Source organism: Pseudochaenichthys georgianus, chromosome 6 (assembly GCF_902827115.2).
Source record: "Pseudochaenichthys georgianus chromosome 6, fPseGeo1.2, whole genome shotgun sequence".
Lineage (NCBI taxonomy): Eukaryota > Metazoa > Chordata > Actinopteri > Perciformes > Channichthyidae > Pseudochaenichthys > Pseudochaenichthys georgianus.
This window is the reverse complement of record NC_047508.1, coordinates 18727526-18743545: the sequence shown is the minus strand read 5'-3', so window position 1 is coordinate 18743545 and position 16020 is coordinate 18727526. Positions and strand designations below refer to the sequence as shown.

Here is a 16020-nt window from a genome sequence, read left to right as displayed (position 1 = left end):
GCCAACCCTCACCGGTAATGGGTCCGACTTACTGCCGAGGACCCGGACACAGCTCTCGCTTTGGGAGTACAGAGATTGGATGGCCCTGAGTAGAGACCCCCTCACCCCATACTCCTTGTGACGAAGGTAACTTCGTCACTATGGACTGACGGCTTCAGGCCGGGTAATAGGGCACTTTATTAGCGTGATTGCACAGTATATGTTGTCTGTGGCTGATGATTGTGTGCACCTGGTGTCCTGTGTTGTCTCCTCCCCCCTCACCTGTGTCTTGTTGTGATGATTGGAGGGTGGGTATTTTAGGCTCTGTTGCCCTGTCTGTTGAGAGGGCTGGGTGTGTGTGTGAGATCCTGGTGGCTGCAGGATGTAGACAAAGAGAACAGCAGGATTGAGACTGTGAACTTTGTGCCCATGTTTTAATAAATACCCACACCGGGTTATATTTTTGGACATTCTGCCTCTGCCTCCTTGCTTGGTCTGGGCCGCTCAACGGTCAGCTTCACATATGGTGGCAGTGGTGGGATTTGACCAAGTAAGGAGGTGAAAATTAGAAGAGGGACCAAAGAGAGGAACCGCGGCTGGGGGTGGCTGTGCCTGGAACGGACCAGGGGGCCACGGCTGTTGAGGCAGCAGGAGAAGAAAGAACGATAGCAGAGTACGAGGAGGAACTGTCTCGTTCAAAACAGGAGAACGAGAGACACCGGAAACTACTGGACGCTGTTTTACAGCCTCAGCTTCAGATCCACAGAGCAGACGTCCAGCAGCTGGTGGTGGTTAAAGAAGAGGTTCCCCCTCAGCAGCAGGAGTGGAGCTCCAGACTGGACCAGGAGGACCCAGAGCCCCCCCCATACATTAAAGAGGAGCAGGAGGAACTCTGGATCAGTCAGGAGGCTGAGACTGTAGAGACACTGTGCTTCCGGGGGAGAGGGGGAAGGAAATGTGACGAAGGTAACTTCGTCACTATGGACTGACGGTTTCAGGCCGGGTAATAGGGCACTTTGTTGGCGTGATTGCACAGTATATGTTGTCTGTGGCTGATGATTGTGTGCACCTGGTGTCCTGTGTTGTCTCCTCCCCCCTCACCTGTGTCTTGTTGTGATTATTGGAGGGTGGGTATTTTAGGCTCTGTTGCCCTGTCTGTTGAGAGGGCTGGGTGTGTGTGTGAGATCCTGGTGGCTGCAGGATGTGGACAAAGAGAACAGCAGGATTGAGACTGTGAACTTTGTGCCCATGTTTTAATAAATGCCCACGCCGGGTTATATTTTTGGACGTTCTGCCTCTGCCTCCTTGCTTGGTCTGGGCCGCTCAACGGTCAGCTTCACACTCCTGCAGCCTGACCCTCCTTTTGAGTACCTTAGAGTAAACTATCCCGGGGAGGCTAAGTAGTGTGATGCCTCTGTAATTAGCACACACCCTCTGATCCCCCTTTTTGAAAAGGGGAACCACCACCCTGGTCTGCCACTCCTTCGGTACTGTTTCCGACTTCCACGCAACGTTGATGAGACGTGTCAACCATGACTTCTTCTTTAGTGTAACGTTAGAGGTCCAACTCGGTGTCGTGTAGCCATGCCCGCATCTCTGATCTTAGGTCGAAGAGGCTGGCTTCCGAGGGTGGTCTATATAAGGGGCAACCATGACAATTGCACACTACAAAAGCCCATCAAGGCAGAAGGCAGTAAGAATTGAGCACATTGGATTTATTCACAGTTTGGGGCAGACAGGCAGGTACAGATGGAGAATACTAATGCAGCTCAATGTTATACAGCTACTGAGGGGAGAAACGCAGTCGGTTTATAACCTAATGTGGGTGTCTGTTTATTGATGAATTAAACATTCTCATATTTCTGCTGACAGTTTAACTTGCGAAGATGAGAAAGTACCATAAAAGTGTTTATCATTTAGACATTAACATTGACAGCTAATGGGATATTATTGTTTTTGAAATACCTCCAATGACAGATTGCCTTAAGAAACCATAGCTAACGACACATGTGTCAAATTGGATATTTTCATAGTAGTTCTACTATGTCTTCATAAATCATTGAAATTGAGAAATTGAGAACTTAAATGTCCATAAGTAATGATGACAGTAGGAAAAATGAATCTGCATATGTGTTGACTTACTTATTTTTTAACAAATATTATGCAAGTTGTGTTTTGGGCCCAAGGATTATTCGTTGTATATTTTTGTTTTTGACATCTTTTTGGTATTTTGAAATGATAAACCGTTTTAAGGTTCTTTGTGAGAGGGAGAACCAAGTCTCTGCAGACTCAGTGCTTCTTGCTATAAAGAGATTATAGAGAGTATACTTATCTCCAAACCCAGCATGTGCTGCCAACATAAACCAGAAGAAATGTCTGAAGAAACAGAAGATTCTCAGTGTTATAATACGTCAATACGAATGAGAACATTCGATCGTGAAATACTTTTTCATTTTGCTGCACACAAAACCACCGTAGGAGTGCTAAAGAAATAACTGACTGTTTTTTCAATGTCAATGTTCTTTGAAAACTTGCTGTCAATATTCAAGTCACCTTTTTCTCTTTTCAAACACAGCTTTTGTTGTATTTCTGAGTTGTGAAAGCTATTTGCTGCTTGACCAGAGCTTTGATTGCTATGCACTTGACCGGCATTGCACTTACTTACTTTATACATTAACAATATGCATACAGTCATACAGGGGATATGGATTAAATTACCTTCAAATCCTCTTTTACCTACACCTTGCGCCAAATGCTAATCCTTCCACATACTTTCAGCTACAGAAACCATTCAAATATTAAAATGTTCAGCTCCTTCAGGACATGTGTGCTATGACTTTTCTTGTTTACGACATTTATACTTTTTGAAATATTCAGCTTTGTAAACTCTTTTTTTAACATGTAACTCAATGAGAGGAACCTTCAAATCGTCTTTTACCTACACCTTGCGCTAAATGTTACTACTTCCACATACTTTCAGCTAGAGACTTCATTCCAACTTTAAAATGATCACAAGACCTTCATCTATAAAAAAAAAGTATCAGATTTTTGATATCTTTTACACTTTTGAGATATTTAACTTAGTTTGGAGCTTGGTAAATAGGCCTTCTTCAGATTTTAACATTAGTGAGTATTGAGCAGCTCCTCAAGGCTAGAGTGCGTGATGTCACAGCTATGTGGGGGAGAGCTTGAAATTCGCCTTCATATTTTTTTTTAGACCTGCCATAATTCCCAAACCCTACACTCCTGAGACATAATTGTTCATGAAAAACGTAGGAAAACCTCTCCTAGGTTGAAAAAAAAGGTCAAGTAAGAATATTAAACAAAATGCCTCTTGAGGGCATGAAAAGACAAAAACTTGTCAAAAAGTCCACCTAGCTCCCAATAGACTCCCATGTAAAACAAATCTGGATCTTTCTTCAGACTAGAGAGAAGTACACTTTAAACAAACTGCTCCCATCTCCACAATTTACACACAAAACCTAAAAGAACAACACGGTCTGGTCATTCTTTTATAGGAGCCATAGTTTTTGAACAGGTGGCAAAATTATCAGATATAATCCTCAATGCATTCTTAATGGGACTCAGTGCTGCAGTTGGTAACCATGGTGTTGCTGGGCAGATTGGGGCCACAAACCTGAGTGACATCATCTAATCAGAGCAGACACGCCCACAGACAGACTGGTACACGCACACACAAACACTGGAGGTTTGTATTGTTTTTTTTTCAACAAAAGTTAGAAATGCAAGAGGTTTATCTCTCATTCAGAACAAATGGAAAGGCTCTCCTTTCACAGCACATCTCCATGGAAACCTTTGATCTCTGGGCTCACTTAAACAGGTGTTTGATAACGTTGTCAGTCACCATGGTAACCTTTGATCTCTGGGCTTACACACACAGGTGTTTGTAAACATGCATTCACTACTACTTACATTTAATATCTAACTCCTTGAGCCTACTTTCAGCTGCAGAAACCATCCAACTGTTAACTTATTCAGCTATGTCAGGGCATTGAGGCTATACATGTTGTTGTTTATACCTTTTTTAAACCTTTTCTTTTAAATATTAAGCTTCTTCACTATTTTTCCTACTCTTCCAGTTTAACATTTCACTTTCAAGTTTCCAACAAAGTCATTGCAATGCATTTGAGCTGTAACAATTTTGATTCAAATAATTTCACTTTTCTGCATTTTTCCGCTAAGTTCAGCAACACACTTACTTGGTTTTTGTAGCTAAAAGCAGCTACAGAGACCATTCAGCTAATAAAATATTCAGCTAAATTCAGCAACAAATGTACACAGTTTACAGCATTCGCACGCATTTTCTAGTTTTTTACATTTTTCTTTATGTTATTATAGTGTTTTTCAAATAGTTTTCTATCTGTGTTTTTCATTTTTGTTTTATTTTTATGTATGCACCCCATTCTTATTCTGATTCTGACAAACTGAGGTAACGTAATACATGGCGACACAATGTAAAACTTGTTTTATAATGCACACATGTGCCTAATCAAACAGAGAAAATACATGGAAGTTGCATAAAGTCATTTAAAAAAAAAGGAGACGAACACATTTCTCACCTGTACAGGCATGGCCCACAGGTTAGGACAGAGGAAGAAGAACCACATGAGCTGGTTGGTATCAATGGCCACCAGGTTACAGATCTGAGCAACGGTTAACTCTCCCATGGACATGTTGGAGGTGCACAGACGCATGATCTTGTTGTAGATTTTTGTCTAGGGAAGAAAACCAACAAAACAACCATGTGGACAAACAGTAGATGAGAATAATCAGTTTTGGCTGTTATACATTAAATTAAGTTTCCTCTACCTGAATGGCCCCACGTAGGTTGATGCCCGTTTCAATGGCAACATAGTAGGAGGCCTGAAGGAAGGTCCTCTGAAGGAGCAGGGCGAAGAACAGCAGCACAGCCAGCACATATGCATTCTCCAGAAACTCTTTGGAGGAAATGAAATAGATACCCAGCAAACTTGTCTGCCAACACAGAGAGGAAAGGAGAGGGGAAGATAGTGGTATTGACCAATTTATCATTGTTTGTCAGGAAGCGATCACTACAAGGTCAATCACACAAGCTGAACTCTGCAGGATTGTGTTGACACTGTCAGTAATGACTTTCGACTACAATTGTTCCTGCATTTAAAATGCATAATTTTCATTTCACAGTGGGCTACAACATTGCATTCTAACTGAAATTAAGTGGAGCCCTCAGAGATATGTGTTGTGTGAGCTGGAGACCAAATAAAAACGTGGCTAGGTTACAAGAGACGGATACAGTATCTCCCTCAAAGTTGAATGAATTAATCAGGTAGATATCATTCACTCAGGAGGGATTACAAATTATTAATTAGATATGTGCCTGATCTTAACATCCACTTTATCTGCTGTCTTTCTCATCCCACTGCTAGTTTGACCCCGAAACACCATGCTGCTACCCTTGTTGGTTTAAATTGTGACCATTTCACAAACAGGCCTATTATCAGTATTTGATTGCCTGGCGAGTCTTTTTTCCATTTTTCAATTATCGTTTTCAATTCCACTGGCTCGAGTGAATGTGACTTAGTCTTAGACTTGTCTGTGGTAGTCTGATATTGTAGTGTGTCCTATTGTGGTAGCTAAGAAACTGAGACAGCTTCAGCAGCAATAAGTCTCATGCATATTTGACAATAATTAAATGAGTACACCAATGTGTCAGGTGCACCTGGGAGAGATAGAGGCGTCATAAATGTCTCATCAAACATTCATAGTGACCTTTAAGAGGCAGGAAGAAGCCATGTAGTGAATCTGTCATGTCTGCTGAAGCTGTGTTTGTCTGTTTCTCAATCCTTTCATCAGTTCTGTTTATTTTTGTCAACCCAACATCAACAGGCTGTACCAAAAAGAGTTCATTTTACACAGAACTCTAAAGTCCAGGTTATGTTAAGCGCATTCTGCTGAAGCACATAAGTGTTATGGTTTCACAGGTAAAATTGAACGAATGCAGTTTAAAACATGTCGCTGCAGGTTATTCTGAAACTTTGGCAAACTACACGACAGGCGTCTGTTATTTGTGAACAGGGACAACTTCAGCACCTGAAATATATTCTGTCACTGCCAATATCCCTGGTGTTGAATTGAAAGTGAACCCAATATGATACCTATTTGAAAAAGGAATATCAAAGGCCATGAACATAATTTAGTTCTTCAATTCATTTTTTTATACTGAGCAATGGGCTCTATTTGAACCCTTGTGGTTCTTTGGTGTGATATCTTTGAAACATATTTTGAAAGGAAATAGCCCCAAGGCTATTCAACACTAGTTAAATAAAGTTTAAATAAATAAAATCTAACATGAACACACCGTTTCTTGCCAAGGTTCAAATTGATTTGTTTATTTCATATGATATTATTATATTATCTCACTCGTTTGGAGTGGGTGTTTTACACAGTCCTGATGAAGCTGTTAATATATGATAAACAAGGATTATTTTAATACCTACATTTACTTTTAGAGCAGTTTATTTAGACATGTATGTGTAATGTTAAGCAAAAATACTTAAGATATTGAACCAGGCTATTGAGGCAGAAAGTAGCGGAATATTATTGTGGCAAAAAGACAGCAGGTGAGGATAAGAATATGAGAGCAAGCAGGTAAAGACTGGTTTTGCAAACGAAAACTTGAGTAAAAAACAAATTCAGCAGCTACAAAGTTCTACAAGTTCTATTGCCCACTGTTGTGTTGTTTTATGTTATGCTTCCCTATCATGTGCATGGCAGAGGTGTTGAGCCCTCACCGGCGGCTGAATGGTGCGGTTGTCCTTGCTGATGTGGTGCACAATGCCAGAGATGCAGAGAGGGCCGGCGAAGCCCAAAAGGTCGGCCATGAAGCGAAATGTGATGCTGAGGATGAGAGGTCTGCCAAACGCTTTCCTCAATGCCTGCCAGATCAACTTTGGTCCCTGGATGGCTGAGCCCTGAGGCTTCTGAGGGAAGACAAAAACAAAAGGTGGAATACATTCAGGAGAAATTAACCACATCCGGCTCTTAATGTCATCTGCTGAAGGCAGCTATAGGCATACATCTACTTTCAAGGATTCTCAGAATTACATTTACACATTAAACCCTTAACTATCAGAACATTTACATTAGTACGTTGGTGTAATGAAAAGGATGCAGTGAAGCTAGGAGTACTGTAAATGGGTTTGTTATTTCTCTTCCTGCACCAAACATTAAACACAGCCAACATTCTGTGGAGATACTGGCAGTATAACTAAAGAAAAAAACTAGTTTCGACAAAACAGGCTGTTTGATCATAAAAGCTAAAATTACACTTTTACTTAAAAGTTGCTCCACCACTGCAACAAAAACCTGCAAAATCAGATCAAGTTTGGGGCGTCCATCCGTTCTTATTATACATCCATGCCATGGTCCATCCTCCCCACCAGTGTTGGGCAAGTTACTTCCAAAATGTAATACAGTACATATTACTTATTACTGTCTGTTTTAAGTAATAAGTTACATTACAATATAACTGTCTCTGAAATGTAATGAGTTACACTACTTTTATATTACTTTTGAGTTACTTTCTACGGAGCCCTGGAGGGTTCATAGAGAGAAAAATAAATAAAACGTGGCCACGTTTTACTTTCTCGTGAGCACGAGTGACTAAAGCGTGCGCACGAGTTAATAAAGCGTGGCCTCGTTTTGTGTGTATGTGTGTGTGTGTGTGCGCGTGTGTGTTTGGTTGTGTGTGTGTGTGTGTGTATGTGTGTGTGTGGGAATACCCTTAACTATGGAGAACCAGATTTGTGTAAAGTAGCCTACTGTTCATGGTAATTTGGTGTCGGACACACACGAACACGCACACAGAGCGGAGCTGAGCACACACACACACACACACACACACACACACACACACACACACACACACACACACACACACACACACACACACACACACACACACACACACACACACACACACACACACACACACACACACACACACACCCCGGTGACAGGACATCTCCTTCATAAAACGAGGGGGAATACTCTGGTAATTCGATGTGTGTATAGGTGTGTGTGGTTAAACGCAGCAGCCTCGATCTCTATTCAGCGGTTCTAATGAAGGGCAACGCAGTGAAGTAAACAGTAAAAGGCACAGCTCTTTGCAGCTGGTGCTGCTCTTCTCAGATTCTGCTGAGTTACACGTTACTGCCTCCAGTGCCCTGTACGACGAAGCCAGTTCAACAGACCCTGGACCTGGATATGTTCGATTTACCCGGCTTAACTAAGCACTTAACGTAACGAGTAGTATATTACCCACATTTAATTAGAAATGCGTTACATTACTTCGTTACAGCAAAAAGTAATACAAGATTAGCCTACTGTAACTCTGTTACTTTTGTAACGCGTTACACCCAACACTTCTCCCCACTGCGACTGCTGCGTCACATGACTGGTGATTAAAATAGTTTCACAGCAGAGCTCAGACCACCTACTTGATATGCTCTATAACTGTAAAAAGGATCATCAAAAACAAGTCGAGGCAGACTGGTAGAGCTACTCATTCAAATGTTATATTACTATAAAAAACAACACAACAGCTTGTTCGAGTGAGTTTGCAATGATCAGAGGAAAACATCTGGACTGTCCTGGTGCAGTAAACTCTCCCACATCCTCTGTGTGTGTGTGTGTGTGTGTGTGTGTGTGTGTGTGTGTGTGTGTGTGTGTGTGTGTGTGTGTGTGTGTGTGTGTGTGTGTGTGTGTGTGTGTGTGTGTGTGTGTGTGTGTGTGTGTGTGTGTGTGTGTGTGACTAGGTCATTTACAGAAATGGGTCACTGTGCATGTTACATAAACACACACACACACACACACACACACACACACACACACACACACACACTCACACACACACAATCCCTTTCCACCTTGGGTTCAGACGAAAAGGAAGGCGGACATTTCCTTTTCACACACACAAAGTGAAACTAGCTTCCCGTGCAGTTCTTTCACCCCCCCCGGGGGTCGGGATGACACCACGTTCACAGTGGAATGGGAATGACCCGCCGCCTCCATGCTCCCCTTTAATCCCCCCCCCAACCACTTATCCACTGGGATATCTAAGTCTCTCATCCTTTCTTCTGGCGGAAGTAAGTGGGTTTGCGTTCACACCGGACGCACATGCAGCAGTGATGAATCTCTGTGGCCTTCCAAACACTGGAAAACAGCAACCCAGGACAAGAGTCCCTTCACCTCCAACCCCTGACACGTGCTCTGTAAGTCCGTAACGGAGACCGAAAGAGAGGCAAGAACAAAAGAAGGAAAAATAATATGTAATGAGAAAACTACCCCAGTTTGGACTGATTTTTAAAAGACTGGAAGCACACTGCCTTGGGACGAGTGTGGAAAAAACCAGAAAGGACAGAAACGATTTTGTGCGCCTCTCCAGAACATAATTAACGTTAACCATGAATTTCAAACAGCTGAACTGCAAACTAGCCTGTATTTCAATTTTGCGAAAAGAAGAGAAGGGACTAACAAAGCGTCAATATTTCATGCCTATATTGGAGGAAGCATTGTTTGACTACACCGCACTGAAAAACGCGTCATCTGCAGGAAACAGCGTCTGAGGGCTTCTTAATATTCAATAAACTATGAATGTTTCATATCTATGTAACGGGAAGAAACTCAGCTAACTGATCTTTTTTTTTTTTTTTTTTTTTTAAACCGCAAAGCTAGCGCTGATCGATATACTTATTGGATCTGCACAAACAAGCTTAGATAACATCCTGAGAGTCCACAGATTATAGAAATATAAGGATCATCACTGAGTGATCAGAACTCGTGACAGGGGAAGCAAATACAGACAACACACGACGTAGCTTTAGGTAGCAAAAAACGGAGATACAGTATGCTCACTTTAGCTGTTATTCTGATCAAAAGTCGTGTTCAATGGCATTAAAACAAGACAAAACGCGGCTGAAGGGTAATCCATAGGTTATAGCAATGTGTATATATATACAAATCTGAATTGTCAGATTGACAATTCAGATTTATCATGTTCAATCTGAATTTTCTTTAAAATAAAAAGCTTCTATATTGATTCTGACTTTTCTACATCCAGCTCACAGGTGTATCATTACTTTGAGACAAAAGATTATTAATTTAACCCTTTTAGAAGAGAAGATATGGTCATTTGTTCTGGGAATGTCATTTTCGAGCCTGAGACCTGAAAAACAGGCTCAGTGCTTAAGCATCAGCTAATAGCTCCCCATTGACATCAGGACGGCAGAAAGCTTACACACCTTCCGGCGCAGACTGAAAACTCATCTCTTTCGACTCCACCTCGAGCGATAGAATTACTAACAAAGAACTGCTAACAGAGCACTTATATACTAACAAAGGACTGGCTTATCTATAGCCAGTTGAGTAGCACTTGAAATACTTGGCTCTATGAAACCTGATGTACTTTATGATTCTCTTTTCTTCAAGGTTGTGTCTTCCTGGTCGAATGTAGGAAGACGCTTTGGATAAAAGCGTCAGCTAAATGCAATGTAATGTAATACATTTCGCATGCATTAGTAGGTACATGCATGAAAAGCTTTGAGGATAAACTCAAAGGGAAACTTGTTTGTAGCACTGTATCGCTTTTATCTAAAGGCAAGATTTAATTGAATTTAAATGTAATTCAAACATTACATTCTTGTTTGTATTGTACAGCATCCAACCATCCGTTTTCCATACCAGCTAAGAGTTGAAGGGGGGTAAGTATCCCAGCATGCAATGGATGAGAGGGAAGTATATCAAAGACCGTGTCATCATTTAAAGTTTCAGTTTTAACTAAGCTGCATGTATTTTGATTGTGAAAAGAAACCCTTAAAGACACAATATTTCCATTTTTCATCTCTGTGACGTCTGACTAGAGTTTAATAGTCCCAGTTCAGCCAGCGCTGAGTCATCACAGGACAGAGATCAGTGTCTCTTTAGACAGCTGCATTACAAAAAATAAAAGAAAATTAAAACGTTGTAAGTTCCCAGATCAGGTTATGCACATGTCAGACTGAGACAGCAATCCAACATTACACACACAAAATGACAGCTCAAATAACCAATAGAATCAGAAAGGTGGGGAGGTGGGCCATGAGGACTCCTTGTTTTATGATCTGGTTTGCGTGAGTATGCTATCGTCAAACAGCAAAGAAAACTTCACATGCAGATGTTTGCTTTGCTCTTCGTTTAAAACATGCTTTTGCTTTGGACTGAAAACGACAAGCCATAGAGAAAACGTCAATATATGAATACTCCCTTAATCCATTTTCTTTCCAACATACACATCATATTCTTTCTGTTGCAATCTGCACCAGAGCATGATACATCCACGACTATTCATTCAGCACCAATGACGCAACAAACAGAGTGAGGCTTTTGATTTCAGTTGCAAAGCCTCAGATCTGACATCAAACACATCGACTACTTTTAAATAGATCTCAAGGCAATCTTAAATTAACTGCCTTTTGCACTGGTCATTGGGCTAAATGGATTCCAGCACTATACAGCACTCTCTCTAGAAAGAAGCAAAGATTAACCACGCACCAGTTGGCCGGGGCACTCACCTTTTGGTCCTCGAAGGCCTTGCGTAGCTTGATGTAGTTGGTGAGGGCCCTCATGGCGATCGGCAGCTTCCCGATGACCTTGAGGTCGATGGGTCGTCTGTGAGCGTCTGTAATAAAAGTGTTCATCCACCAGTAGGTGGCTTTGGACAACAGGTTCACGAAGGGCTGAAGGAAACGAACACCCAGGTCCTGGAGGTCCTCGGGGGGCTTCACCTCTGTGGGGTCAGCGTAACACATGTAGCGCTGTGAGAAAAGAAGGGAAGACAGACAAGTTTGACTATTAGACTCACTGTTTCCAATGCAGGGGCCTGTAAATGGATAAGATGAACACATGCAACCGCTGATTAAACCCTCAATAAAATATAACATTAGCTCCTCCCACATGGCATGTTCTATGGAGTACACACAGTTTTTAGTGGGATTAATTATAGTTGGCGGGGGGAAAAATGGGTCTCTATTGTGGACTAATAACAGGTTGCCTGAAGAAAAGGAGAATACTAGATGTGGTGGGCACAACTTTAGATTTAGGGAAATTAGCACAGAATAGGTCCCGATACTGGCAGAGATGTTCACAAGTCTTTTTTTGCAAGTCCAAGTCAAGTCTCAAGTCTTTGGTCACGAGTCCAAGTCAAGTCTCAAGTCTCTAAAAAAATAAAAGTCTCATGTCTCTTCTGGTTGTAATAAGCCTTCTATTGTCTGCTGCTATCCAGTCTGTTAAGAATACTTACGGAATACTTAATTACACTGGGTCTCTAACAGTGTTGTAGTCAAGTCACCAATTCACGAGTCCAAGTCACCCTCGAGTCACCACTCTTCGAGTCCGAGTCCAAGTCCGAGTCACCAAGGGAGAGTCGTAGTCGAGTCCGAGTCCAAGTCCGAGTCACCCAAGGAGTGTCCAAGTCGAGTCCGAGTCATCATTACCTGTGTTCGAGTCCGAGTCCAATTCCGAGTCACTTAAGAAGAGTCCAAGTCAAGTCCGAGTCACAAGTCTTCATGTATTAATCTTCGTGGATATATGTTTTGAAATGTAGCTGCTCCTCTACATTGCTGTTATCCTGTCTATTGAACTGCTGTGAAGCGAGTTTGGCTACAATTCTTGTAATAGGTGCTATACAAATATAAAGCTTATTTCTAATATTAATATTATTATTATATATAAATAAACTATATTTAAAATGAGTTACCTTTTAGAGAAGTGATTATATTTGTATGCCAATATTTTCCTATGGTAAAGTTTTCGTTTTGCACTTTTATTTTGATAGTAATAAGATTGGGACTCTTATTTTGAAGGAACTTTTACGGGTTAAATCAGTTTACCTATAAAGATTTAGCCCCAGAAAGCACATGGCTACTTAGCATGCAAAATGATGTCATTATGCATGTTAAGTTAAGTATGTGCTTTCGTGTTATCGGCTGAATCTTTATTTATTGATTAGATCACGTTACTCTGATGATAGTGTTCAAGACAGCCTATATGTCTGAACTCGATCCTTAGAGTAATGTGTTACGGAGCCTTCTCTTCTATATTGTTTCCACATAACGAGCATTTTGCGCTGCTCTTTTCCAATGTGGAAGCAGAATGTGTGAAAGCATACAGCATGATGCGGGGTGTGTCTGTAGACATCTCTAGACTGGAATAGCGGGGCCCAGTACGTGAACTCGCCATACAGGATAGAGGACATCAGACTCCAGAGAAAATGTGCTCGAGTCCGAGTCCAAGTCGGAGCGTCAATGTACGAGTCGAGTCCGAGTCATCGTGGGGGGGGGGAATTCACGAGTCGGAGTCCGAGTCCAAGTCATCCTGTGTGAGAATTCACGAGTCCAAGTCCGAGTCGCGTCAATCAGTGCGCGAGTCCGAGTCAAGTCACGAGTCCCGAAAATCGGCACTCAAGTCCGACTCGAGTCCGAGTCCAGGACTCGAGTACTCCATCTCTGGTCTCTAATGACATCTTTTAAGTCTACTATTAATAAACATATATCTATCCTCTCACTCAAACCCAGTGTAATGGTAACCTGATAAACCTGTAACATTAACGTTACGTGGTCAACAATAAACCTGTAACCTGCCTATAAACCGACAGATGTATTTATGTATGTAACTATGTATTTGTCTACGTTTAACGTTAGCCAGTAGATGGTGGCACTGGCAGCGGGTAATGATTAACGTTACCGACCTTTTTTATGTCATGTCAAGAGTTGGATGTCAACGCCACTCAACTCAAACAAGTGTGACAAGCAATTCACTAATCTTTTCAAATATTCAGTTACAAAGCTAGTAGCAAGCTAAGTTAACATTACATAGCTGATGCTGAGCTAAACATGTTTGCTAACCGTCCATGCGTTAATGTGACTGACCTCTCCGGGTGAGTTTTCAAGTGACTGATGAAATTCGACGTTGTTGCGCCAGCATCCTTGATTTTGATATTGCAGACTTTGCAGTGTGCGCTCCTTTTGTTGGTGCCGCCGGTGTTTTGTTCGAAGTGTTTGTAGTTGAACCTAATTACAAGCGGTACAGCCGCAGGTGTGCCGCCGGTCGCCATTGTGTTACTACGAGGTAGTAACAGAGGCGCGCACGTCTGCGTAATGAGCCCGGCTAAAGTAACTGGATGGCCTACCTGCCTGTCAGCCTTCCATCGGAGATGGGTCTGTCTGCAGACCGCAGTAAGGAGGCGTTTCCTATAGGAGCGTTTCCTATAGGGGCGTTTCCTAACTTTTTTTTATCCAGCTGCTTTTATAAATCCTCGTTCTAGTGATGGGAATTCCGGCTCTTCTTGCTGAGCCGGATCATTTGGCTCACCAAGAAGAGCCGGCTCTTTCGGCTCCCAAAGGGCTCTTCAGTTTACCACATATTATACCTTTTAATTAAATCAAATGTAGCGCTGTTTTGACTAATTATTTATATGTGTACACATATATCACTTAAATTATTCAAGACATCCTTTGTACTAAAGTATTCAAAAGTAAAAATTACATGTTTAATATAAATTATTTGCTGTGGCCAATTGTTTTCATTGCATTTACAGACCCGTGTAACTCTCTGATACCACCCAATTCATGCATTGACTTGCTTGTAGAACCACGCTACACAAAACAGATGGCAACACCTATAAAAACTATTTTAAAAAAGGGGCTACTGTATCAACCTATATAAAGTATATAAATATAGTTTTTCTCCCTGCAGGAGAGGGGAGCGTGCTTTGAGATCAACTGCTAGGCTGCAGCGGGGAGAAGAGGGGGACAAAAAGTAGGAAGAGAAGTAATGGGTCAGAAACCCTCCTTTTTACGCAGCGGTCCAGACATCATAGCTACGGCGACATAGTTGCCAGTTACTTTTGGCATTAGGGCAGGGATATCTTTCAAGGTTTGACATAATGAATTGTGCTACTTTTAAAGCAAGCAACGATGTTTTCAAATCTGTAATCAAAAAGCTCCTCAAAAACACTATAGAAGCAGTTCCTGCCGTTGTTACGTTAGTTCAAACAGTAACAACGGACTACTTTTCTTAGCGGATGCATGTCAATTTAAATCAATACAAAAAACTATTTTTTAAATCAATAAAATCTTTTTCTAAATCCATAAAAGCATTTCAATTATCAGTCATGTCGTTACTTTGTTGAGAATGTGGCCGTGTGTAATAAGCGGGATAATGTCCACATTGCACATTGCATAATGTGCCTTCATGCCGATCTAGATCCCTCCGCAAAAACAAAACAAAAAACGTCTCGTTCGCGGGCGAGAGCCGGCTCCCGTCGTTCACTATAGGAAACGCCCCTATAGGAAACGCCCTATAGGAAACGCCCCTATAGGAAACGCCTCCTTGCTGCGGTCTGCAGACAGACTCTATTGTTCCATCTGGGCACAAACTTATCTCGTGCCCTCATTGGTCATGTGCGCGTTCGTGTGTGTTGGAGGAGGCGGGCTCTATAAGGAAGTAGCAGCCTCTAGCAGATTATCTCCAGTTGTGTATTTTCAAATTCTAGCGATCTCGAGCCGGTTTCTCTCAAATGTACCTACCCCACCTTTAATACGCCAAAAATAGAAAACACAATGATTGTTCACGAGTCCCAACACACGAGTCCAAGTCAAGTCTGAAGTCTCTGTGTGTGCGACTTAAGTGCGACTCGAGTCCGAGTCGCAGACTCGAGTCCCCATCTCTGGATACTGGTTATTAAAAAGTTATAATTATTTCATTATACCAAAAGTCCCATGATATTCTGTTAACATGGTTTTGTTTTAAATTGGTTTAAGATCTGAAATAACAATGTTTTTGTAGAATTACGTTTTGTAGTTTATGAATAAATCAGATTTCACTGGAGAATTTGGGGGGTTAGCAGTATTAAGGGATGGAAGAGTAAAGTTTAGACTGGTTTATTAAAAAAGTGATTATTGATCATTGTAACATTAATTCACAAAGAAATGTAACATTTTAAAT

The 16020-nt window shown here is 41.6% G+C and overlaps 1 protein-coding gene across 2 annotated transcripts in view; it reads right to left on the bottom strand.

Annotated features, from left to right (window-relative positions):
- Nucleotides 1–16020, bottom strand: part of abcc8 (ATP-binding cassette, sub-family C (CFTR/MRP), member 8) — a 70708-nt gene that overhangs the window by 41537 nt on the left and 13151 nt on the right. For both annotated transcript variants that reach the window (XM_034085403.1, XM_071203475.1), the window contains 4 exons: nucleotides 11589–11831; nucleotides 6771–6959; nucleotides 4810–4974; nucleotides 4560–4715 (listed from right to left, as the gene is read on the bottom strand). In XM_034085403.1, coding sequence (XP_033941294.1) covers nucleotides 4560–4715; nucleotides 4810–4974; nucleotides 6771–6959; nucleotides 11589–11831 — 753 coding nt within the window. The remainder of the gene's footprint in view (nucleotides 1–4559; nucleotides 4716–4809; nucleotides 4975–6770; nucleotides 6960–11588; nucleotides 11832–16020) is intronic.